At 33.2% G+C, this 26,664-nt stretch overlaps 2 protein-coding genes across 2 annotated transcripts; both read right to left on the bottom strand.

Moving 5' to 3' along the window:
* Positions 1-2,710: 2,710 nt before the first annotated feature.
* Positions 2,711-5,409, bottom strand: LOC120075993 (uncharacterized). Its single transcript, XM_039029763.2, has 2 exons — positions 5,010-5,409; positions 2,711-4,518 (listed from the first exon to the last, which is right to left on the bottom strand). The coding sequence occupies exon 2, from the start codon at positions 4,514-4,516 to the stop codon at positions 2,855-2,857; it is 1,662 nt and encodes a 553-aa protein (XP_038885691.1). The 5' UTR covers positions 4,517-4,518; positions 5,010-5,409; the 3' UTR covers positions 2,711-2,854.
* A 12,683-nt stretch (positions 5,410-18,092) lies between these two features.
* Positions 18,093-26,296, bottom strand: LOC120076241 (alpha-soluble NSF attachment protein 2-like). The gene is made up of 9 exons (XM_039030005.2): positions 25,896-26,296; positions 24,622-24,671; positions 24,468-24,540; positions 20,850-20,929; positions 20,531-20,682; positions 19,559-19,718; positions 19,425-19,472; positions 18,983-19,063; positions 18,093-18,417 (listed from the first exon to the last, which is right to left on the bottom strand). The coding sequence occupies exons 1-9, from the start codon at positions 26,038-26,040 to the stop codon at positions 18,337-18,339; spliced, it is 870 nt and encodes a 289-aa protein (XP_038885933.1). The 5' UTR covers positions 26,041-26,296; the 3' UTR covers positions 18,093-18,336.
* Positions 26,297-26,664: the final 368 nt, after the last annotated feature.

Below are 26,664 nucleotides of genomic sequence, written 5' to 3'. Positions count from 1 at the left end.
TAGGAATGGGGTACTTATTATAAACTGTGAGCTTGTTCAAAGCCCGATAGTCAATGCATAGCAGAAGGCTTCCGTCCTTTTTCTTTTGAAACAACATTAGGCCCCCATAGGCCTGTTCAAAGCTGATGGTCGATACCAACTGTCACAATCGCACTTTCGGAAGCTTCTCTTAGCGATTGTGCGGCACTTGTTTCCGCTCATGAATAAGTCAGCCAATTCGAATACGGAACGCCGATGGCATACCGAGTGCCTCTCGCAACCTCCACCCCTGTTTTAGGAAAAACGGTTTTAGAAAACGGGTTTGGAGAAAAAGGTTTTCGCAAGCATCTTTGAGTATATGAGTAGAGAAGAGAAAGATTGTAGTAGGCTAAAAAGCAATGAGCAATAACGACTTTATAACGTACTACTCCTGGTATGGGGAAGTGATTATTAGTCATATCCCCATATAGTGCACATTCTGAACAAAAAGCCAATTGGACACCCTTGCATATACAAAATGGCGAGCGGTCACTTATAACAAAAATACAAGGAAAGCAAACTAACTTAACTAATGCAATACATGACATGAAAATATGATAATAAGGGGTTGGATTGGACATGCGGCCATGGGTAACAAGCCCTGGACAAGTATGACCGTGACACTGAGCAATGAGCCAACTTACAGAGGAAAGATTGGAGGTCTTTAAAACAAAAAAATCCAATGACCCAAATAACCCAATCAACCTTGTAGGGTTAGATTTGGTTCAAATAAATAAAAATCTTATGGTGGATTGTTTCATAAATTCACTTAAAATAATCCGAATCAAACCGAACTTATTATTAATTTTAAAAAAATAAATGTTTTACTTACCATACTTATACATATATTTATTTTAATTTTATGATCTTTTTAACTATTTATTTTCTAACTACTCTTAAAAATAATTTACATTTAAAAAAAAAACTCTTAAAAATAATTTAATGCAAAATGAGTGGTTAATCATAATTTCGTTTTTGAAAATAATTAAATGAATTTTTACATATTAATATTTTACTTTTTTTTAAAATAAAATAAAATATTTCATAGTTGATCTAGATTGATTTCATTAATGGTCATTTGAATTGACAAACTTACCACTCAAACAATGAGATTGAGTCTAAGCTCCAACCAAATCTAATCCAACCTGCAATCTCCTAGGATAGACCATAATTTGAATGAATAAATAAATAAATAATGTAAATTTTTTCGCAAATAAACTTTCTGAGGAATAATGGCAGAGTTGGAATGTGGAGGATCAGCAAATGGGTGATGTTACAGGTTCTAAGGTGGGCATTGAATCCACCTCCATCACAGACATTTCATAGGACAGCTCGACCAATAATGGCCATGAAAATGACCCATCACTAACATTTGATACTAATCTGACATTGGGATACTTTAAACACCAACAAAACTCTTTATTGCACACAACATATCTGTTTCTTCATTCCACTGTTTCCTTCCCACGCTTGCAAATATGAAGATACAAATCAGTGATGGACAAATCCACAGCAGTAACAGTGTTCGTGATATTTTTTTAAAGAGAAAGAACAGCACTTGCAATATCTGATGATACAAACTATTTATTTGCACAGGAGTGTCAGCAGAGAAGATATTGTGTGATGGTGATTGCTGTGAGTTAATATGAAAAGTTTATGAGAAAGATATTCAATGAGAAGATGTCCAATTCATGGGTGAACATGAAATTAGTAAGAACCCTTTTGTCCTGGAGCCATTTAAATGAGCAAGATACATGATAGGAAGGACGATCGTTAAAGTTGCTCTTTCAAACAAGATTGTTCTTGAGTTGGTCTTGAGTTGGGGAACTGATCTGGATTTCTGGGTTGGTCTAGAGTTAGAAAGTCTGTACTTGGGGTACAGAATTGTTTTGTCTACCGTTATGAAACATTAAAGGGAGGGAAACAGAGAAGATAAAGATCCTCAATAACTTCAATAGTAGACATTATTCAAGTTAATGGAATTGAGTTATTTAACACCAAAATCGGTGGACCAAACATACACTTAAGGTCCGTGAGTTATCAAAAATAATTGATGCAAGTCTAAGTTTAAAATGAGCTATAATAGAAATATTGAGAGACCTGTGGCTTGTAACGATACAAGGGACCGATTTTAAGACTTTAAGCTGTATCAGATACTTTGTACATCAAGGCCCTGACTAAGGTAAATATAGAGAAGGATTTTGGTTAAAGATATTATAAGAACATCCAGGGTATCAACGTACTTCAGAAGGTAATAGCTTCTTTTGTTAGACAATATAAACTAAAGGGCAGAGAAGATGACATACATGCAGTAATCACTGACAAGGGTATAAACTCTGCATAGTTCTTTCTAATCTTTGAAATCAGTTTGATTTGATTCATTCATATAATAACATCATCAGATAATAAACAAACAAGGAAGAAATGAAGCTTCTCAAAATGGTAGCTATATTATCATATCTGTTATTTGTGAGGTTTCACCGTTATCTCTTCTGGAGTCCGATGAGCATTTTCTTTCCCACTCAACAGTTGTGTTAGCTCTTTGCTTCAATTGTTTCAAACAATATAAGGAAAGACATGTTTCCAATAGCAGAGCCAAACCAGAACAAACTATCATCATAGTGCATACCAAGCAGAAAATGCCGGTGTTGATCTTTGAATAAAACTCAAAATTAAAATAGTATGAAACAAATTTCAGTAGGAACTCTCTACGTGTAAGACATAATATTCAAGAAAAATGAAGCAATTCCAATTCATTATAAATACAAAATAGGACAAAAAAACTCTACATATTTCCATCCACATACCACAAGTATAAGCCTTTTCCTGGACTGAGTCATATCGTTTCTCTATGAATCAAAGAAGGAGAAGGCGGCATCATAGTATTATCTGTCCCTTCTGGAAGTTCCTCTTTCACTGAAGCAAGAGGCCTTTGTGGACTAAAGTAACTCTTTGAGTTAGGAGTAGGAGAACCTCCTGTGATAATTTTAGATGGGCTGGAAATGTTTGGCAGTGGAGAACCTGAACCAGATTTGTTATCTTCACTAAAGACCTGGTTACTCTCGTCTGTCTCTGTGTGCTTCCTGCAAAACTTCTCTTGCATTATATCATATGAATTCCCAGTCCGTACCTCCTGTGCCAGAGTACACCAACAACAGAAAAGCCATAGACTGCAGTCAGCCACAGCAGACTTGCCAAAACAAAAGTTATATGCTGGCAAATTGTATCTCTTTCTCATCTGTATCCGCCAAAAACCGCCGTAAAGTAAACCAAATACACAAAGAACAATCCCAGTGACGGCCATAAGTGTCCTAACCGTCTCGTTATCAATGTTTACAGCAGCTAACAGAAAAATCCAGAAAGGAGCCATACAGAACAGAATGAATGTTGCAATATGGACATACATATTTCCAAAACCTAGTCTCTCCATATTCCATCCAAATACACAAAAACTACAGAAAAGGGAAAGATATGCTAGAGATATATCATCCCAAAAGTCAAGTATCCCACCACTCCATTGTGGATTGGTCTCAATAATTCTGTGCTCATCTCTTGTAGCAAGTGAATATTTTCTCTCTAGTGATTTCGACCTAAGCCGTTGTCGTTGATCACCAATAACTGTCTGGATTGGAAGCTGTGCTTCCTCGTCAATATCAGAATCATAATCCTTCCCCAAGGGGCTAATTATAGAATAGACACCAGCAACGGCCGGTGCAGCAATTGCAACAGATATGCATATTCCTACTCCTATGGGTGGACGCTGAGACCTCCTGTAACCAAGATTCAGACCACAAAGTGCATACTGTGCAAAACAGTTAACATTTAGGAGAATTATAACCACCAACATGTGCGCCCATTCATGAGGCTTGTAAGTTCCATCCTTGCAATAAAGCTTTCTAAGTCTAGTAACATCTTCAGGTTTCCATCTAGATAGAAGTATGAGATGATAGATCCGCTTTGGATGTTGGTACAGACACATAAGGGTAAACAATGCATTAAGAATTTGATTGTTGACTTCAAACCAAACATCTCTCTCGGACTTTTTTGGCAATGCAGCATTTAACATCCCAGTCATGACAAGAAACAAGATTGCACCTGACACAGCAACACCGATTATCCAAATGAAAAGAGCTATGTTCATTGGGTCTCTAATCCATGTTTTACTCATGTTCAGGAGTGAATCCCAATCAATTTTCTTAGAAAATACTTCACTTATACGCTCTCGAATATGATGACCACTTGATGAATGCACAGATCGTGAAATGTCGTCTTTCTCCTTAGCAATCTGCTGGAACCTAGCAGATGCTGAACCAAAGTTGAAGAATCTTTTCTTAATAGGAGCCACCACAGCAATGGAAATAGGGGATCTTCTTTGTGTGACTTCATCATGCAATAAGGTTTTTTGAGATGTAGAGAAGAAAGCATTTTGAGCTTCTCCTTCTTTGCTGTTAGATATTTCTATTTCACCATTGCCATTTCTATCGTTGGTTGAGGTCATTGCTGCAAAAAGTTTCAAACATGTTCAATCAATACAAAAATTGTTGGCCCAAAAATCTCTGTTAGTCATTACAGCCAGAGTCAAATGTTGGAAGTTAATAATGAAGGGAGAACAATACTACATTAAGCACAAGAAATGGGAAGCCTACAAAACTAGAAACATGGAAGCTCAAGAAAACCCCCAAAATAGAATAATCCAAACAAAATCTAACCCAGAAACATGAACCGTTGGCAAATGAAACACACAGTCGAAACGAAAGTTAACCCAGAAAAACAAATCAAACCTTCCCCAAAACTAAGAAACCAACACCATAAACAGGATGATTGAAAAACCCAATTCAGTAATTCCCCCAAACTCTTAAGTCTGATTCACACAACATACAAGTTTACTTATAAAATACCAAAGTTCAGGAATACCCAGTTCGCCTCTTGAAGAATCAGAACAACCCACAAACTGAATGGAAAATTTACAAGCCAGAGCCAATACAACTTACCTAAAAACTGAAAATTAGCGGATCCCACGAGGATTCTCCCAAGAACAGAAGAGTTCAATCATCCGATTACACAAAACTATCCTTAATCATCAGCAAAGCTTCAGAGAAATATGGAAGGCTAAAGCAGAGTAAGTTGTTCACCACCACATAACGCAAAAAATGGCATTGTAAGAACCCAAGTTCTTCGATAAACTGAGAGTCAAAAGAGAGAAGGCAATGGTCAAACAAGAAAGCGAGTTGCAATGCAATGGTGGGTGAGGATGAAGCCGAAATGGGTTTGGCTCTGCAATGAACGACGTCGTTACAAGCGAAGCATCCATTTGACCCCATTGCCTTTCGAAGGGAGGCATCTGGCACTTGCAGCCAGCGAACAATTTGCCTTTTTGGGTTATTTTATTTTATTTTTATTTTTATTTTTATTTTGTAATATACCGAATCCTTCATTATTGATATACAAACGTAACCCATTGCCTTTATTTCAAACTTCACAATAAAATGGTCTAAATTATTGGTTTTGTAGAGAGAAGTCATTTTATTTTCATAACTACCTTTTTCTTTTTCTCGCCCCCACTTCCCAAACCTATCTTTACTTTGACGCCTTTTTATGATTCAAATTGTTAATTGATTTTCATTTACCAATATATTTTGTCTATACTATTGCACCTATAATATGACCAAATTTTAGGAAATTAATGTACAAATCCCTCCATCTAATCCAGAGACTGTTTTGTATTTTTGAAATTAAAAATTTGATTCTCCACTCCACATATTTTGTCCAATCTCTTTTGAATAAGATAAAGAATCCTAATTTCTTTCTTTGTTTTCAGTGATGAAAGTGTTTTTTCAATTGCATAAAATCTTTAAACCTACCGATTTTTGTTATTTCACCGATGAGAAGCGTTGATTTAAAAAGAAAAATGTCTTTTTCTTGTAATAGTCAAGCCATCTTATTTAGAATCAATTGAATAATAAATGTTAAAATTCGCTTTTGATCTATGAATTTTTCATTGAAGTAATGATTTAATCTACAAACTTTGATTTGTAAATAATTAGTCCATGTACTTTCATATTTATAAAAAAAATAGTCCTTAAACTTTAGCACGTACAATTTAGTCTCTAAACTTTCAAATATGTGACATTTTAGTCCTTATCATGTAAAATCTCGTCAAATTTAATTGTCAAATTTGGTTATGTAATGAATTAGTCTTTATAATATGTAAACAAATTTGACTCTTATTCAATTTATCAACCTACCTATGTTAGAAGTTTCATTAAATTTTTATAGAATTTTTTACTATAAGTACTAAACCATTATAAATTATGAAGTTTGGGGATTAATTTATTATAAATTTGGAGGGTTTGGAGACTAAATAGTTACAAATTAAATCTGTTAGTAACTTTTATTTTGGTAGTTCATTTAGGCTCTAAAACATGGTGGTGGCTAGCTAGGTTGTAGGACAAGCCTTCTATTTTCTCTTCATAAATGAAAAGTTAATTCGAAGTAAACGTTCCTAATATCAATATTTATTTTTTTTTCTTATTTTTTTTTATTTTAAATTTTTTTTAGAGATTTGTTCTCATTTTTATTAATTTATTGTTAAAATATTAAATACTCTTCCGACCCTATATCCGAGCATAAAAAATTAAAAATAACCAAAGGCTTCCCCATTTTTGGCATATTTGTAACATATCACTCCTGCGTTATAGGAAAAATTAAAAATATATTGCACTTTTAAAAACAATTTAAAAGAGTAGGATACTTTTCAAACTATTTAGAAAAATATTCTTGTTTTTTTAATAGGTCGAAGTAGATTGAATTTTGAACTCTCAACCTTGCCATTATTTTTTTTCCTTTTTAATTTTTTAGACATTCGACCTTCTTCTTTCTTTCTTTTTTTTTTTTTTTAATTTTCCATTTTATAAAAACAAATTCTAAAAATATTTTATTATTTTATTTAAACTCTAAAAAGAATAAATTAAAAAAAATAATATTTCATAAAAATAAAAAAGTGTAAATTAAAATATCTCATTTATATAAAAATGATTACAAAAATCAATGTATCCCACAAGGCGGACGTCGTCGACTTCGAACTTGAGGTTGCTCAGGTTTTTCTTGATGTTGCTCTAGTACCTCTGCAGGTGTTTCATAATATAAATATTCATTATGCTCTCCACGACCCCGACCATGTCCATGCACGTATGAAGACGAAGGACCAGCCTCTGAGTCATATTATCCTGAACCAAATGTTGGCATCATCATCATCGAACTAACATAATTAGTTTGACTCTGCGTCTGCTTCATAGGGGGCAACTCTTCCACATTATGGGCAACCTCATCAAACTCATCCTCTTCCCGAACAGGTCCTCTACGTCTAGGAGCTGGTGGAGGAATAATAGGTATATCATACATATAATGTATTTCCTCCATATAGCTTTGGTTATCACTGCATATAGCAAGAATCTGGTTTGGATCATTCGCAACCTCACGGAGTCTACTGTTGTTCGATCTCTGTGAATTATAAAACAATTAAATAAATTTAAATTAAAAATAATTAGATAATATTCATTCATTTATCAGATGACCTGCAGCTGCTCCCGGACGAGTGACGTAGCACCTTGTGATATTATTATACCAATGAATATATTCTTGAGTGACATCCCTGTCAAACTGTTCAAGAGAAACCCCCACTGCAATAAACCTTGCACGATAGTGCCATCGCACTACCAAATGTGCAACTTTTTCAGATCAATCTCCAGTCCTTAAGTCAATATCATGCAGATGGGTTCAGTATTACAAGGCGATGGGACATCCTGCTGAAAACCGAATTGTCTCATCATCCTGTCAAGAAGATGCCACTCACCAATGTGAAAATATATTAGAGGACTCATCGTCCGCTATATGTTTTGACCATTCGTACAAAAATTATGCAAAGTATGCATAATAATTTTGTACGGCTCCTAAATAACCTGAAACACAAAATATTATATTAGAGGACATTAAAGACAAATACAATAAAAATATGTATAAAATAATCAATTAGGTTCAGGATCAGGTTGAAGTAGATCAAACATGTATCTATACTGGCTGACTACATGTGTGGTTGTCCTAGTCACACAAAATTTGTCTCTCCACCTAAATTTTTAAATTGATAATTTAGAATCTAAATTAACTAGATTAGTGATATAAAAATTAAATTGAATTAAAACAACATACCGAGAACCGTACGCTCGTCCAACTAACTGAGCATTATTAACATGTTGTAGCTGTGGAGTCATTGTTGGAAATCGCTTCTAAGCCCATAGTTGCAAAAGTATGAGAGACCCAACTATCTCTCGAACCTTGGGTCTTGTTGCTTTGCATAGTTGTCTATACAACCATGCCAAACATGCTCCACCCCATGAATACCGCCCCGCATCATGGAAGTTAGCTAATAGTGGCAGGAACATCAAGTGAACAAAATGACTTTATCTGAAAACAGACTTCCACCCATCATTTGTAGTATATATGCTTGCACATATCTTATGACGGTTTCCTCGTCTGCATCATCTGTGAGCTCACGGAATTGTGTTTTTAACCATATCAAACTTAACCTCGATCCTTTAATCTTGTCGGCTGGTGGGGTCGCACCGAGGTACAGTTGACAAACTTGTGACCAGTCATCGTACATCACTCCCGTGACCTGCTCACCGTCAACAGGTAGCCCCAACAACACTTCTATGTCTTGTAGAGTGATAGTGCACTCTCCAACAAACATATGAAATGTATACGTCTCGGGCCTCCATCTCTCGACCAAGGCCGTGATCAGATGCCAGTCCAACTGAATAAATCTCAATCTAGCAACCCCATAGAATCCAGATGTGCACAGTAGCGATAGTATTCGAGGGTGGAGCGGGATATTGCGCTGGAGAATTGTCTCTCGACGCCTACAAGATATTTCTCCAGTAGTACGATCTCGCCATACAACAGATGATCGATGAATGGACTGGTCGTACAAAACATCAGGATCAACAGGTCAGGTTTAAAGCCATAATCTGAAAGAAAAAAAAATATTTATTTCTCAATTAAAAAAATATTTGTTTTTCAATTAGAAGAATAATGTACAACTTAATTAAAAGAATAATGTACAACTTTATAAAAAAAAATTGAATATACAATAAAAGTATCTACACTTAATTAAATAAACATGATAAAAGAAGAATTTATTTCTCAATTAAAAGAATAATGTATAACTTTATAGATTACAATAAAAAAAATTGAATATACAATAAATTATTATAAAAAATGAATATACAATAAATTATAATAAAAAAATTGAATATACAATAAAATGAATATATAATAAAAAAATTATTTATTTTCAATCCCTAACTATCTGGAGCCCTCTTAGTAACGAAGGACACTTCCTTTGATTATGGCTTAATTGATTACAAAATCCACATCGTTGTCGAGTGGCTGGTTCTGTCCAATCCATCTCGTTGTGATAACGTGAACTTTTCGGTCTACCAGGTTTTCTCAACAACGATGGATCAGATGTAAGACAGGCATATTAGGGTACGTGATCCAGTAATCTTCATGCGGTATAGGTTGAAATTGAGGAGAGTAACATTAAGCATACGTTGACAATTTATAGTAGTCCTCAATAAATCTTCGTAGTTCATGTTAAAATGTGAGCAAACAGCCATAAAATGCGAGCATGGAATGCCGAATGCTTGCCACTTGTTACATGAACAGTACTGCTCGGACCTATTTAGCCTCAATATTTGAACGATTCCTCCTTTGGCATTGAGACTATGACGTCCGATCTTCACATGAAACACACCTTCATACCGATCATATGATTATACTTCATGTTTACTAGATCTTGCAGCCCATTTATTTATTTTCTCGTGTACGTACCTGGATTTTTACTCCACTTAGTATTATAAAATATGTTTGAAATAAATTGTTAATAACATATATATATATATATATATATATATATAAATAATATTACCGGGTGTATTTATCTTGACGCTCTAATGCATCCCTTATTTCTTCTCTTCTTTTCTCGAAATAATTCACGCATTTGAAGAATGTTATTTGAGCAAGAGCATTTATAGGCAACATTCGAGCTCCTTTGAGGACTCTATTTATGCACTCTGATAGATTTGTCGTCATCTACCCATATCTGAATCCTCTATCATGTGCTTGAGTCCATTACTCTAAACTAATGTTGTCAAAAAAACTAAGATAGCTCTGATTTATTCCTTTGGTATCTTCAATTGCTTTATTGAACTTTTGAATTTAAAACTGACACCCGACACGAAAAACATAATTTTCAATGAATTAAATTTATACTTTTTATTGAAGTTGTTGACGATATATCATAAGCAGAAACGATGGTGACATTTCGGTCCTGTCCAACCATTTGCTGAATTGTTCACTATTACGATTATACCAGCATGTCGATCTGAAATTAAACACACCTCTTCGAGATTGGTTTGCTACCATATATTATCACCTGGGTAACAATTTATAAGACTCATCCCAATCACCGAACACTTAAGCCAATACTTTTCTTTTGCCTTCCCATACCCCATGATAAGGAAATGGTATACAAACTTTAATTTGATGTCGAACTGCAGTTGTGTCACACTAATAGATGGTTTTTCTCTCACGGCATCACAGAACTCTAGTGCAATCATTGATGAATCCAATTGCACATGACTTTGACTTAGTTCTGAATAAAAACATGTATGCTGCTCATCGTACTTAATGATCTCGAACAAGCCATGCGATTTTTTCTTTATTGCACGAAGTCTCCACTTGCAACCTTCCTCCCACTTCTTACACCGAATTGTCCAAATCGTCGGTGTAGATTCAACAACCGCATATGGTGCATGACATTTTATTGCAAAATATTTGACCGCGTGTTGTAGCATTTTCTTGTCTTGACAAATCATCCCTTTATACAATTGAGTATTGTCAACGTCCACAAGGGCTACAATTGGGTCATGTTCTCGAATGCTATCTAGTACATTCATATCCAAATCGTTGAATGTATCTGAAAGCATCTCATATTCACGACCATTTAAATCCAACTTTTCAAATTCAGGATCAATACATTGAGTTGGATTTTCAACCTGGTTAAATGATGTATCAAGATCCACTCCTATCCTATTTACATTTACATACAAATGTACTAAATTCGGCAGTGGCATTGTCATTGAGAACATCAAGTTCATAGCTTGTGCATTTGAAATAGGGAATGACATAAACCTTATTGATCATGATGGTTCTAGATTAGGATGTCTATATATTATTTCTATCTGATTTGTTCCCATATCTACACTAAGTAACATCCCAACCATTTCAATGAATTGTTCAAATACAATTCCACTGTTCACATTTATGCTAAAACTCCTACTTGGTAGTTGGTCATAGTCAACTCTACTAACAAAAATCCCAAACATTTGCCTGCCATTTTCTTGAAAAAAAAAAAAAAAGACGAACATCAACTTTTTGTATTATACTTTTTATAAGAAGTATATTAAAAAATATTAAACTTTTTAAAAAAATCACAATAATTTTACTTTTTATAAGAATATATTAAAAAATCACAATAATTTTGTATTAAACTTTTAAATTTATAAACAAAACTTTTTAAGTTTTATGAACATCAACTTTTTAAACATAACAATAAATTAAACTTTTTATAACTATTTTTAAACATAACAATAAATTAAACTTTTTATAACTATTTTTAAACATAACAACAAATTAAAATTTTCAAATTACAATTAGGAAAACTTTTTAAAACTATTTTTTTAAATTTAATAAAAATTAAAATTAAAATAAAATTAAACTTTTTCAAACTATTTTAAACTATATTTTCAAAGCTAATACTAGAAAATTAAATATCATAAGAAATATATTTAAAAAAATCACAATAACTATCACAATAATTTCGTATTAATAAATATCAACTTTTTAAACATAACAATAAACTAAACATTTTAACACTATAAACATCATCAAAGTTAATACTAAAGAAATCAAATATCATATGAATAAACTAAACTTTTCAAACTATACTAAACTTTTTAAACTATACTAAACTTGTTAACTATCACAATAATTTTGTATTAAACTATAAATATCAACTTTTTAAACATAACAATAAACTAAACATTTTAACACTATAAACATCAAAGTTAATACTAAAGAAATCAAATATCATATGAATAAACTAAAATTTTCAAACTATACTAAACTTTTTAAACTATACTAAACTTGTTGACTATCACAATAATTTTGTACTAAACTATAAATATCAACTTTTTAAACATAACAATAAACTAAACATTTTAACACTATATACATCAAATTTAATACTAAAGAAATCAAATACCATAAGAATAAACTAAACTTTTCAAATATCATAAGTTCAACTCACAGATTCGACGGTAGTTCTCTTTTTTCCTTCAAAGTGATAACGTTCACCCTTTTTTCCTGTTATTTGTTATCTAACAACAACTACAAAAAATTTTAAAAAAATTAGAATCTATAAAAAAAAATTATAATATAAGAATAAAAAAAAAAATTATAATTATTCTTAAAAAATAAAAATTTAGTAGAGTAACGAACCAGTATAGTTTGTGATCAAGGGTTTTGTGAGAACAATTTGTATTAAACGAAATACAAGAAGAGAAATGGAAATGGAAAGCAGTGAGTTAAAAAATGGGAGGAGAAGGATATTAAGAAGAAGAGAAATGGAAACGGAAAGCAGATGGGAGGAGAGGAAGATGATTTCGAAGGGTAGTGAGCAATTAGTAGAGGAAGAAGCAGATGATTTTAAGGCAGTGAGCTCGATGATTTCGAAGGCAGGCAGTGAGTAAGAGATGATTTTCGAAAGCAGTGAGACTGTGAGCAAGGGAAGCAATGAGGCAGTGAGCAAATGAATGGAAAATGTGGATTTAAAAGCACATAGATCGAGTGCTCAACACTCGACCCACGGGTTACAAAATTAAAGTGGTGGTTGAGGGAGGCAGGCATGCATGTTTAAAACTGCGGGAATCTTGGTCAACAGCGGCAGAAATGGTCAGTCATGGCAGCGTCAGCGGCAGTGGGTGGCAGGGATGGGACACGTCATAGTGCTTGTTGAGGGTTGAAATTTCGACCTACATAAGTCGAAAGTTCTACGTTCGACATACCTTGCTTGTCGAGGGTTGAACTTTCGACTTACAACCCTTCATGCAAACTATTCCTCCACTTTCTCCTTACTTATCGAGTTCTCAACCTTCGACCTCCATCTTCGTCGAATCCTCAACCCTCGACTTCTAGCCTTGAACAGACAAAACAACCACATTTCTCTAATTAGTTTCAAAACCACCCTATTTTCCTAATAAGTTTACAAAAGGATAATTAGCAAATATAACAATCAAATTCAAAGTATTAGTAAATATAGCACAATGCAAAAAGATTTATAGACATAGTAAAATTTAGATGTAACTCTCGAAGTCTATTAGTTATAGACTATATCAGACACTAATATTAGCGATAAAGTCTATCACATATAGATTTTGCTATATTTGTCATTCTTTAAAAATATTGCTATACAGTTAATTATTAGTTAAAAAATGCTACCCCTTATAATTACATTAAAAATTATGAAATGAGGATTTTTCGAGTCCAAACCTACTCATTTTTCCATATAAATGAAAAAAGATGCAAGGATGATAATTTGTTTCTATTGTACTAAACCGTGGTCAATTTTATTTTTTATTGTTTTGACAAAATGTACTTTTGATCTCTATAGTTTGAAATTAGTGTCTATTTAGTCTCTAAAGTTTCAAAATGAACATTTTAGTCTTCGAGATTTGAAAAATACATCTAGATGATCCCTGAGGTTACTTGGTCCTTAGTTTGAAAAAATGACAGAACATGTTGAGCTGGCAGGTTTGAAATGAGGTAATATTTTTACTAATAATTTATTGCTTTTTTAATGAGGTGGAATTTTCTATTATTTTCTCTTTTCATTTCTCTCCTCCCTCATCTTCTCTCTCTCCATCTCTCTAAAAGCTTGTTCTTCGTAGAAGCAAAGCTTTATATATGTATATATATATAGAAGCAGAGCTCATTTTTAATTCATATCCTTTTCCTACTGTCAAAGCTTCCATGGCTAAACTTGATAGATACTTTTTTTAAAAGTAAGAATTACAAATGACAAACACTAAAAAAAAAAAAAAAAATAGAAATTTGTTCCCAAGAATAGGGATTATGTTTTGCTTAATTATATATATATATATATATATATATTTTGAAAAGAAAAAGGAAAATTCACTTCATTAAATATATATATATATATATATATATATATATATATAGTAAAAATATTACCTCATTTAAAACGTGCCAACTCAACATGCCATGTCATTTTTTCGTTGGTAAACTAACGGTCAAGTTAACTCAGGGACTATTTAGAAGTATTATCCAAACCTTGGAAATTATAGTGTTCATTTTGTAATTTTATGGACCAATCAAAATCTAACTTCAAACTTGAGAGACCAAAAGTGTATTTTGTTCCTTCTTTTTAATTGTAAAACAAAATAGCAATAATCAAACAACCAGAAAAAGAAAAAAAGGGTTTCGAATGAAAAAGAATAGAGATTTTTACATAAAAACCATCTTTAGGTCCTATATTTCAAAAATATTTTTAAATTCGATTTTCAAGAAAGACTTTTAATATTGTTTTTGGACAAATTTATCCTTTTATATTATTTTTCTTTTTGAATTTTATATATATTTCACTATTTTCAAAACTTTCTTAATAATGGAGAGATAAATTGCATTTATTAAGGAGAGAGAAGACTAATTTGATATGATCTTTTTTTTTTTCATATTTTCAAATGAAGAGAAAAAATGTATTTATTTATTGAGATTTTTTTCTTTATTTAATTTAATTGAAGAAAGAAAATATATTTAATGAATTTTTTTTCTATTTTCATTGGTTTCACGTTTGTTTTTCTGCGGATTCATGGTTATTTAAAATATACCTTAGAACATTTTATTAGAAATCTAAAAATATTCTAACCAATATATGAAATATACCACAGTATATAAATTCAATGTTTGATATAAATCACTATATAATGCATTTATTATAGAGAGAGAAAATGCATTTATTATGATTTTCCCCTTTTTGGATTGAAGAAATAAAATGCATTTGATATATTTTTTCCATTTTTATTTGGAGAGAAAATGACATTTAATATGATTTTATTTTTCATTTCTTTTTTCATGTTGATTTTGTTATTATGTGAAATATTTTATTGTTTGTTCACTTGTACATGTTCTGTTATTTATTTGTACATATTAATTTATTGATTTTTTTTAACGGATTAATGATTATTTTAAATATATCTTAAAACAAACATTTGGATGGATTCATGATTATTTTAAACATATCTTAGGTATTTGAAAATATACTACAGTTTATAAATTAGAAATTGACTCAATGGTTGACATAAATCATAGTATAAACCAATATATGAAATATACTACAATATATAAATCTTTATAAATTTCATTTATACTACAATATATATATCATAATACAGTAAGTCTAAATAAAAAAAACATTCGTTTATATCAAATAAATGAATACATATACCACAGTATATAACAAATTTCCTACCAAAACTAAAAAAGTACATATATATCATACTATATATAAAAAATAGGAAAAATAAAGTTCATCTTCATATGGGGGTTTATAATACATAACCTTCCGTCTTCTTCTCTTCTTCTTCAACCATTGTCGCCACGGATCTCTCTCATCGTCACCGTCGATCGGATTTGCTCGCCCCACTGTGCCGTCAACCGAATCTGCTTAATCTGTCACCGTCAATTCGTCCCACACCGTCCGTGCCATCTATTTGTCCCAAGTCGTTTGTGTCACCTCGTGCCAAGCCATCAATTCGCCCCACGTCGTTGTCTACTACTTACAACTTACATCGCCGGAAGGAGAAAAGAGAGGGAGGGGAAGGAGAAAATAGAGGGAAGAGGAAGAAATGTGTGAACTATGAGGAAGAGAATATATGAAATATATTACTGGGGGAGAGAGAATATATGCATGGAGGAAAGAAAATATGTATGGGAGAGAGTATGCATGGAAGAAAGAGAATATGCATGGGGGAGATATATATATATATATATATATGGGTGAGGGCTAAATTTTAAATAGAGAGGTCAATAGTTCTTTTTTTTTTTTTTTTTTTTTTTTTTTGTAAATAATGAAATGTTCAAGACATTAGGTAATATGTGCTTATTTTTAAGACCTTTTAGAGTAGGTGGAGTGTGCTATAATAGCCCACACCATGTTTGGGCTCCAATTATTATACCCCAAATTAACAATAATATTTACTATTTTCTAACCCACGATTTCTACCGTGTTCACTGTTTGCAACCTTTCAATCTCATCTCTCTCATCTCTTGGTTCATCTCTTCCATCTCTCTTTCTTCTCCGTCGAATGTAGTGCTCAAATCTTGGCCCGTCTCTTCCTTTCTATTGATTCCACTCCTCATATCTGTTTTTTCTCTTTATCTTTTCTCTGTTGATTCCACTCCTTATATGTGGTTTCGTCTCTTTCATTTACGTCGATACCACTCCTCAGATCTGGTTTCGGGTCTCTTCATCTCCGTCAATTCCATCTCCAATGAAACTAGATATGGATTCTTAAAGCCTCTACTTTTATTTCATCTAACCCTTCACATATCTACAGATCTACGTTTAAGGTGGTACTCCTCTTGCATGTTTTTCTCTAGATCTGATTGGGGTTTCGTTTGACTTCCTCCCTCTCGTTGCCGTTCCAAACACGTCCGTTCCTTCTTCCCCTTGCTGCTCCAAACGAAGAATTCTCTTTGCCTTTTCATTCAATTTCCTCATTCTATCATTTCATCTTAATCGCTTTGTTTCAATTATGCATTTAAGCTTGTAGTAGATTTTGTATGTAATCTCGGTGGTCAATATTTTAATTATGCAATTATAAGTTAGTTATTTTGTTCTAGATTTTCTTGTACCTCGAAAAAATGGAGCTTTATATATGGAACACATGAATTGCATCCTAACTAAATGTTTTTTTTTTCCATGTTAACAAAGTTACCTTTCAAAATGACAAAAATGTTTGGCTTTTAACATAAATTAACATCCAATTAATTTTGTATAAATTGATGGAACATATAGTTCTAATTATATATTCAAAATGTGATATTTCATATACATAATTATTTGTATTATAAAAATAATAGTAGAAAAAACTACACGATCTAAAATAATCTATATTTAAATTACAGATTGTTATTCATACTATAATAACCTACCCTCCAAATATAGACTATTATCGCACAGACTAAAACAATAAACACCTCAAACACAAACCATTATAAACCAAACTGTAATAATTTACATCCCAAACACAAACTACCTAAATGGTCGATTCGATAATAATTATTAGTAAATGTAAAACAAGTCATGATGTAACGTAACAGCCGACTTTGCTTATCTCATTGACTTCAAGCATGTAAAGACAATTAAATATATGTTTTGAAAGAGAGTAGGAATCTAACTCACAACTTTTATTATAAAATATCATACACACTAATAAAATATCTGCACCCTTCTCATATCCATGTTAAGAATCCTTCTCTCTCACTCTCTCTCTCTCCTGTTTCATTAAGAGTGAGAAAGACCTATTTAGACTAATGTTCAAAATCCAATATACGAGGCAAAAGAAATAACCAACGGGAGATCAAATCAAGTACAATGAAAATACTTAGTAAGAGATAACAGGCTAACTAATACAAGAAAAGAAACTAAAACACTCCATTCTATATTAATGTCTTGAATTGAATAGTTTATAAAAATATTAGAAAAGAAGCACTAAGAGGCTTTGTAATCTCAAGACGATCTAAACAATGAAGTGGCTTGTTAAAAACTTGTTATTAAAACGGTCTAATCTCAAAACAGTCTAACCAACGAAGTGACCTGCTTAAAATTCATACTGTAATTAATCCCATAAGAGTCCGAGTAAAAACAAGCCAAGTAAATTTAATGATATGATTCTCAATTATCTCAAATTTATGTTCAAGCAAAGTCAAAGGAAAACATAGTTCAAATTGGTATACTTCACAAACTCATGCACGCAAACTGATTGAAGCCCAAACCAGGTAATGTTTTCTTAGAATCTCAGACATTACAAATGTGGTGAAAATTTACATAAATCTCATCATATATAGTGCAGCAATCAACAAACAAAGACCCAACAAAACAATTTATAATAGAGAAATTTAGGTAAGGTCATCCTCCTCCAGCTCCTTGGCTTTCAGCTTTTCCTTCACTCTCAACAGCAAAGTTGTCTTCCATGGGTCCTGGTATAGCAATTTGTGCATGTAAGTAAACAAGAAAGCAGTAGTTTTCTAACTTGAAAACACAAGGAGATTTGATCTTCTAAGGAAAAAAATTCTAGAGTATCAAATCTTATCATCCTATTAAGTTGGTCGATAGGTTTCCAGAAGCAAAGTCTATCTTGTATGTTTCCATAGTTGCATGCACTAACTCATCAGATGAAAATACTCTAAAACAAAGGCATATACCACCATACATAAAAAGAAAGCACAACTGCATTTCTTTTTCCAGCAACTGTAGGACCAAATTCATTCCCTAATCTATTTTTTTTATTTTTTTATTTTTTTTTCCTTTTATAAATAAAAACAATGACTTTCATTGAAAAAAAAAATGAAAGAATCATTCCTTAATCATATTACAAGTAACAATTATACATAATGGATCATAGCCCGTGGAAACCTTAGACTATGCAATGTACATGAAGTTTTCAGCACAAGAATCTCTGGGTACTACCAATTTCTATCAACCAAATTGGATATCTTTGGAGTTCATAACGCAATGTAACTTCACAAATACAGAAAGAATTACCAGAGGGGTCATGCTATCAAACTCCTTAACCACGTCAGTAAACTTTGTAACGTCTTCTTCATCGATTGCACCAGCAATATCCTGGCAGACAAAGTACTTTTTCAGCTCAAGAGAGCACAGTATTGATTAACAATTAACAGAATTAGAGAGGAAAAAAAAAAAACCCCGAAAATAACAGCAATAGGGAAATGCAGGATGTATATAAAATGTAAAGAAGCATCTAATTGAAATCTTGGAAATCTGAAGACAGCCACACAAAACATGCAAGAATGAAATAAAAATCCATGTGGAAATGTCCAAGTAGCTAAGCTAGCCATCACAATGATCAAACTAAATGAAAAGATATGATAATTATCTGCCTCAATCAGGTAATTTATGTCACGGTGCATATAGACAAGAATAAAGCAGTAAATTAAAACGTCAATTGAAGATCACAACTTACAGCTAAAAGTCTACATTCACGTGTACCAGAAAAGGTTGGATCTAAATCCTGTAAAACAATATACAGAACACTTGAATAAGATAGTAGCAATAAGGTACATGCAAACCATCAAGATTGAAGGCTGAGAATTGAACCTGATATTTGTCCAATGCATTGGTGATGGCTACAATATCACCTTTGCAGAGTTGACATAAGCCAGCATTAAGAAGATGTCCTTTGACTCCATATTTTAGCAAGTTACTTTTGAGTGAATGCCGAGCAATCTCTTCATATATTTCAATTGCCTTATCGTACCTAAGGAAAATTCACAACTCATTACCTATTACCTTATGACTAGGATATAAGCCACATCAGTCACAGACTTCATGTGCACAATTGAAGTGTAGAATTCACATGTAAATTTCCTTCGTACACAAAGCATTTCTGTTTACATTACTGTTAGGTAATAGATACTATATTGTCATCTGGCTACTTGGAAAAACTGAAAGTACAAGTACAACCGGTGACACCAACTCAGTTGCAAAAAAGCACTCCAATTTGGTTAATAAATATATATACACAATAAAAAGAAAACCCTCCTTTGGTGTTGTGTTAATAACCAAACGTAATCAAAATACCTTTTTTAATATCCTTTTATCTACTATCAGCATTAATTATATGTGGATGACAGAATTCTCCAGACAGGTAAACAAAATGACAATATCTACGAGATTAAGGGGGAAATTGAAATTTAAAACCAAATACAACATTAAGACCACAATACACATGAATCCTTATAATTCATTCTCTAGCAATACGAAAAAAGATATTAAAAAATATAACTTCTTGGTACTTCGTTTTAAAGTATGAAATCATATTCTTATATACTTGAATCGATAAAAGATATATTTCCCACTAAAATATAAATATTATTGAGAAAAACACTAAGTACATTGTGTATATAGTTTTCCCTTGTACACAAATATAAGCCCTCCAATTCATAGCCACTTAAATCATTGTCAAAAAGATCAAAGTATTGTCTGAGAACTTAGCTGATCCATGACAATTCAACAGCAATATATTAAGAGAAGTGTACATAAATAAATAGTACAATTAGAAATACTTACTGTTCTAATTGAGCAGCAAACTGTGCCACTTTCTGCTTGCACTGGTTCGCAGATGTCGTTACTTCCTCATTTTGGAAAAAGTCGGCAGCTTTCTCATAGTAACGAAGAGCAAGTTCAATGTTCTGATCAGACTCATATAGTTCAGCAATTTCCTACATCATTAAAGATAATAACAACTTACAACCCTTGCAGTCAAAGTAGAAACTGAAGCAAACGAAAAGGAACCTAGAAAAAGAAAGTTAAAGGCATTCTTGAGTAATTAGTTTATAAATGATCCTGCCAAACTAAAAAGCTGAGTTTGAGTATCACAAGCATGCACCTTCAAATATCTTGCAGCCATACTGAGCCTTCCAATATCACAAAATAGATTTACTGCCACCTCCATGCATGAAATGGCCTCTACAATGCGACAAAAAAAATATAGCTTCAACAAATTCCTATACTTAATTTGATTAAAGAGGGTTCAATGTAACAACATAATGGTGAATAACATGGTTATATTGTAATGATTTAAATTTTAGGATAACTTACCTTTTTAATCCCTAAGGTTTGAGGAATATGTCAATTTGGTCCCCAAGTTCCAAAATTCAACAACCAAGTCCTCCAAGTTTAAGAAATAGTTTTGCTTAATCTTTCACTAACAGAAACCATTAATTATTTAATGGAGGACTATGTGACACTTTATAATAATAAAATAAGAAATTTAAAATAACAATAATAATTAAGAAAGGAAAAAAAAATCTCTCCTCTCCACCTTCCCTTTCCTCTTCCCTTCCGTCTCTCCTTCAACTCTCCTCCGGCAAATGCCACCGCTGTGCCCCACTCTCTCCCTTTCCTTTGCCCTTATTCTCCTATCCAACCTGTGCCCCACTCCCTCCACCTCCCTCATCTTCGACGTCGACCCAAACATGGGCACCAATGACCACCATCACTGCCGTTTCTTTTTCTCCTTTGTCTTCCTTTCTTTATATTTTTCTTTTCTTGCTTATTCAAATCTAGGTTAAACCCAAATCCAAATTTTTATTTTTTTAATTCAAATCTTAGTAGCAAAAAGGGGTGGGCAGGGTAAGGGTGTCTTTTGAAGAGGAAGACAAAAGGGGGGCGAGGTGAGGATCAATTTTGAAGAAGATCAAGGAGGGGTGAAGAAGATTCCAATACATGAAGGAAGAGCAAGTCAAAACCCCAGCTAGTAAATTCCTAAGCAACGTAGTAAAATAGCCCGCTTAAAGACCCATTGTACCATCTGTCTCCAAAATCGTAACCAAAAGCTCCCAATACCTTCATTTTCTCCAGAAACTCGAGAATCCGTGTAGATAAAGGGGAGGAAAGAGAGGGAAAAAGAAAACTCTTCTTGAATAAGAAACTAAGGGAAAGGAAATGGGAAAGAGTCGATCGCAGCAGCGGCGATGGATGGCCGATGATGGGCAATGGCTGTCATTTGTGACAGAAGGAGATGGCAGATGGTGGCTGTGGAGGAGGGTTGAAGGGGAGAGAGAGAGCTGAGGTAAGAGAAAAGGAAAGAAAAGGCGGAGAGGTGAGATTTTTTTTCTTAATTATTATGTATTTTTAATCAAAAAAATAGCTGTTGTTTTTTTTATTTCTTAAGTGCCACATCAATCCTCTGTTAAATAATTAACGGTTTTTGTTAAGTGAGGAACTAATAGAACTATTTCTTAAACTTGGGAGGCTTGATTGTGGAATTTTAAAACCTAGGGGACCAAATTAACACATTCCTCAAACCTCAAAGACCAAAAAAGTAATTCACCCTAAATTTTAAACAAGCTAAGCTGAAACAAAAATATATATGGATTTACATTGACAGAGAAAGAATGTGGAGAACATGAAAGTTATTTCATGAGTCCTGTTGAGTTGGCAACTTATATTAACACAGAGGATTAATGTCAGGTAAAAAAAAATTAGAATAAAGGAAAAATACCCTTTTGGTCCCTAAGTTTTGGATTTAGTTTCTATTTGGTCCCCGTGTTTCAAAATCTCACACTTTTGTCCTTGAGATTTCAATAATGCTCGATTTTAGTCTTTGAGATAATCGAACTGTTAGTGACTTAACAAAAAGCTGGCTGAGATAATGACTGATTAATTTTAAATCAAAATATATTGATGGCGTGGCTATTTTAATCTTGATAGGGGGAAAGGTTCTTTTTAAAAATTAAAAAATTAAAAAATAGAAGACATTGAAGAGACATTACTTGGAATCCAACTTTTCATTTCAGGGGAAGGACAACGAAGTAACAGTGCTGGACTGAGTGGAAGAAACTTCGAGAGGCTGTGGACTTACTTGGAGGAAGAATCCAACTCTTTCAACCTTCACTAATTTTAGTTTTACTAAATATTCAAAACTCCTAACAAATTCCACATTTTCAATTAAATATAGACAACTTATTATAATCGACTTTCTTCCTAAAAACATCGAATTAATATAAAAGAATGCCTTTGGGTTGGGATGTTAAATGAAATGAACAGCTAAAACAGTCTCTCTAATATGCAGAAAATTCTAGTCCTTCTTTTCTTCCCCAGCTTCCTCTTCATCCATGGCAGCCCAAAACTCCACCTTCAATCTCAGAACCCTCTTCACTTCTTTCCTCCAATTCTTTTCGCCAACTGTACCACAAATCTTCAGTTCCCCCCTGCCTACGGCCACCTCCAGTGCTGTGGGGATCTCAACGCAACCGTCTGCTGACACTGCGTGGCCACAGCCACCTCCAATTCCTTGCAGTTTCTTTCTTCAGTCCCAGCATTGTTGCTTCCTTTTCCTTCCTCTATAGAAATGAAAAGTTGGATTCCAAGAAGTGTCTCTTCAACGTCTTCTACTTTTTTAAAAAATTTTAAAAAAAGAACCTTTCGCCCTATCAAGATTAAAATAGCCATGTCATCAATATATATTTTGATTTAAAATTAGCCCAGCCATTATCTTAGTCAGCTTTCCGTTAAGTCACTAACGGTTTTGTTATCTCAAGGAATAAAATTGAGCATTACTGAAATCTCAGGGACAAGAGTTAGATTTTGAAACATAGGGACCAAATAGAAACTAAACCTAAAACCAAAGGACCAAAAAGGTATTTTTTCCTAAAATAAAATAAGACTATTTTCAAAAGTTAATCACTCCATGAACAAGAATATTCGGACAGAGAAAGAAAACTAAAATAATCCAATTCTAACAAACCATTTCACATGTGGATACAGTGTTAAATCAGTTTTCCATTCTCTCAAACTGGTTCTCTATTCATGTTCTACTAAATTGAAGGAGGTCCAATTTAAAGAGGACCTCAAATTGGTGTATAAAAGCCTCATTAGTCATCAGTCTCTTTCATTTGAAAAAAGAGCAAACAGAATAATGAAGAAAGCAGGGAGCACTAGAAAAAGCATAGAATGTAAAGATAAGTGGAGCTGGTCATATAATTGAATAGTGCACCTGTGTACAAAAGTTCAAGTGGGGTTTAAGGTAAACTTGTTTTTGATAAGAAGGGTTTAGGGTAAAATTAACCTCCTTCTATGAGTAATAGAAATATGGATTTCGTTATTAAGTATTTGAGAAGAGGAAATATTGATATGCCATTGATAAAGTTATGCATATGAATATTCATATGAACTGTTTTGGGATGAGGAATTGTACCACCGTAGCTTACCAAAGTGAACTATTGAGCAAGTTCAGCATACATCAAATTTCAAATGATATTGGATTTGAGTATTGGGTGAACAAGATGGAAGAAATGCATGTCTCTTGTTTACGTGCAAACCCACATCGAGGGCAAATCAGAAATTGTGACTTTAATATGACGAAGCCAACACGTGAAGAAAGATAAATTGTTAGGATTCCAACATTTGTAATGTCATCTAGTAGAAATATAAGGAATTGACAATGCTGGTTTATGGATCCCATGACATGAATAATCAAGAGATATTATAAATTTAGACTTACCCTTTATAGATGTCTTCTTATAGGCATTGGCAGCATCAACAGAAGCTTGAGCAGCTTCATGCTTACTTTCCACCTACAAAAAAAGAATTTTAAAAATATGACGGAGAAGGTAAGACATGAGGAATAGGCACTATCACACACTTGAAGCATTTACCTTCAAATAGCAACTTGCCAACTTTGTATATATTGACCCAGCTTTATCCCCTAAAACACAGCATGCGTAGAGATTAAAGTCACATGACAGGTATCATAGTGAGAAGAGGTAAGGTAACTGTGAATGATAACAAAATCATTAGACTAAAAAATTAGGAGACCGTGACTGTTTTGGAATTCTAATGTGTAGGGCAAAGAGACTGATGCTGCTAAAATTGAATTAGAAGGAATCACACACATAGAGGAATTCAAACATATACCAAAATGAGTAGTGTTTATCAAATAGTTTAAAATCCCCAGAGGAAAAGAAAATGATCCATTGATGGTACTGATCGGGTGTTTCCGAGTGAAGTACCGTTAATCTAGCTGCTAGGATGTCGGTTTTCTGGGGATGAGGTATTGTTAGGAACCAGGATAGTATGGGTTACATTTGTCCCACATCGGTTAGAAAGGCATGACCAATGTGACATTGAAGCGGCTTGGTTCTCTCACCTCACCTCAATAAATGGCTTTTGGGACATGGTTCTCCAAGGTGTTTAAGTACCTAATAATGTCCATTTCTGGTATTGATAGAATTGTATAAAAGCAAAATCTGAATAGGCCTCAGAGATTAGGAATATATATGTCCTCTACTGAGTCAAAAGGAAAACACTTTAAAGATTAAGAAAAATCCAAAAACAGAGTTCATAAGATTGAATTTGTCAATGTCAACATCTCATCATCGTCCATATGGAGCCTTAAACAATCATATGAGAACAATTTCCCTTCCATTTTTTTCACCTATTTACAGATATATCTTGCAACCAAAACCATTTAAAGCTATATCCTTCACACATTGGAAGGCTAAAACATTTATGAACTTCTGCATATAGTTTTCAGTTGTTGTATCTCATTCCCAAACAATACCCTTCAAACAGACCTTTTTATACAGTGTCCATCTATCATTTCTAGACAACCGCTCATATTTTCTATCTGGAAGGCAGTTGCATCCATAAACCGACCATAAATACATGCATATTGCCAGAAAAGTATCTTAAATAAATCAATTCAAATTTCAGTAAAGGCAATTTTGTAGGTCAAAATCCAACCAAAAGAACCAGCAGGAAGCTCTCTGTTTAATCAACAACGAATTCCTTTCAATTCAAGCAACAGACAATAAAGTCCTGTCCAAGTTAATGCATTGGGGCATGAAAAACTGAATCAATCGAATCGTACAAAGATCTAAACAACTAAAAAAAGAAGAAGGCAGTAGCAGAGAATGATTTGGGGAATTACATGCTTTAGCAAGCTTGTAACAGTTAGCAGCCTTGTCGAAGAGATCAGCGGCATCTTCGTACTTGGAACCGAACAATCCCCAGCCATTAAGCTTCTTCTCCGCTTTCTTCTCGAATTCCTCTCCCTTGGCAAGTTGATCGGCCATCTTTAAACAGTGTCCTCGAGTTTGCTTTGAGCTTGAGGAATCGAACAAGGAATACGAACCGCGAGAAAGATCAAGGCGAAAGTAGTACGGTCAACTATGGGCTTGGATGGTCCAACGAAGGTTGAAGACTTTTCTTTGACAGTAAGCTTTGTTCCGTCGACCTGGCTCTCACCTTTTGCTGCGCCGTCTGAAAGCCGCTGGTTAAAATCCCGAAATGTGAAACTAGCGGCCGCCTGCGTTAACGACTAGTCGGCTTAACGGATTCTTTTCCTTTACCTCATAAACGACAAGTCGGTTACTGAGCTTTGGAACGAATGAAACGGCGTCGTTTTTTCACTTATTTTTCTTTTTAATTTTTATCATCAGTTTTTTAGCAACTAAGTACATGTACAACAACATGTAATTAATAGCTCGATAGAGAAATATCATATCAATTACTGTTAGACTAAGTTTATTTTAGCAAAAAATTATAAACTCATTTAAACATAACTTAATATATATATATATATATATATTTGATCTGATGATTTCAAAATTCTCATCTTTGAACTTTTAGAAAATAGTACTTAAAATTCGTATATAAATTTCAATCTTGAAAATGGTAAAGTATAAGGAAGGATGGTT

The sequence above is a fragment of the Benincasa hispida genome, chromosome 4, assembly GCF_027475165.1.
Source record: "Benincasa hispida cultivar pf3 chromosome 4, pf3_genome.v1.1, whole genome shotgun sequence".
NCBI classification, from domain to species: domain Eukaryota; kingdom Viridiplantae; phylum Streptophyta; class Magnoliopsida; order Cucurbitales; family Cucurbitaceae; genus Benincasa; species Benincasa hispida.
This window is presented reverse-complemented; position numbering and strand designations above follow the sequence as displayed.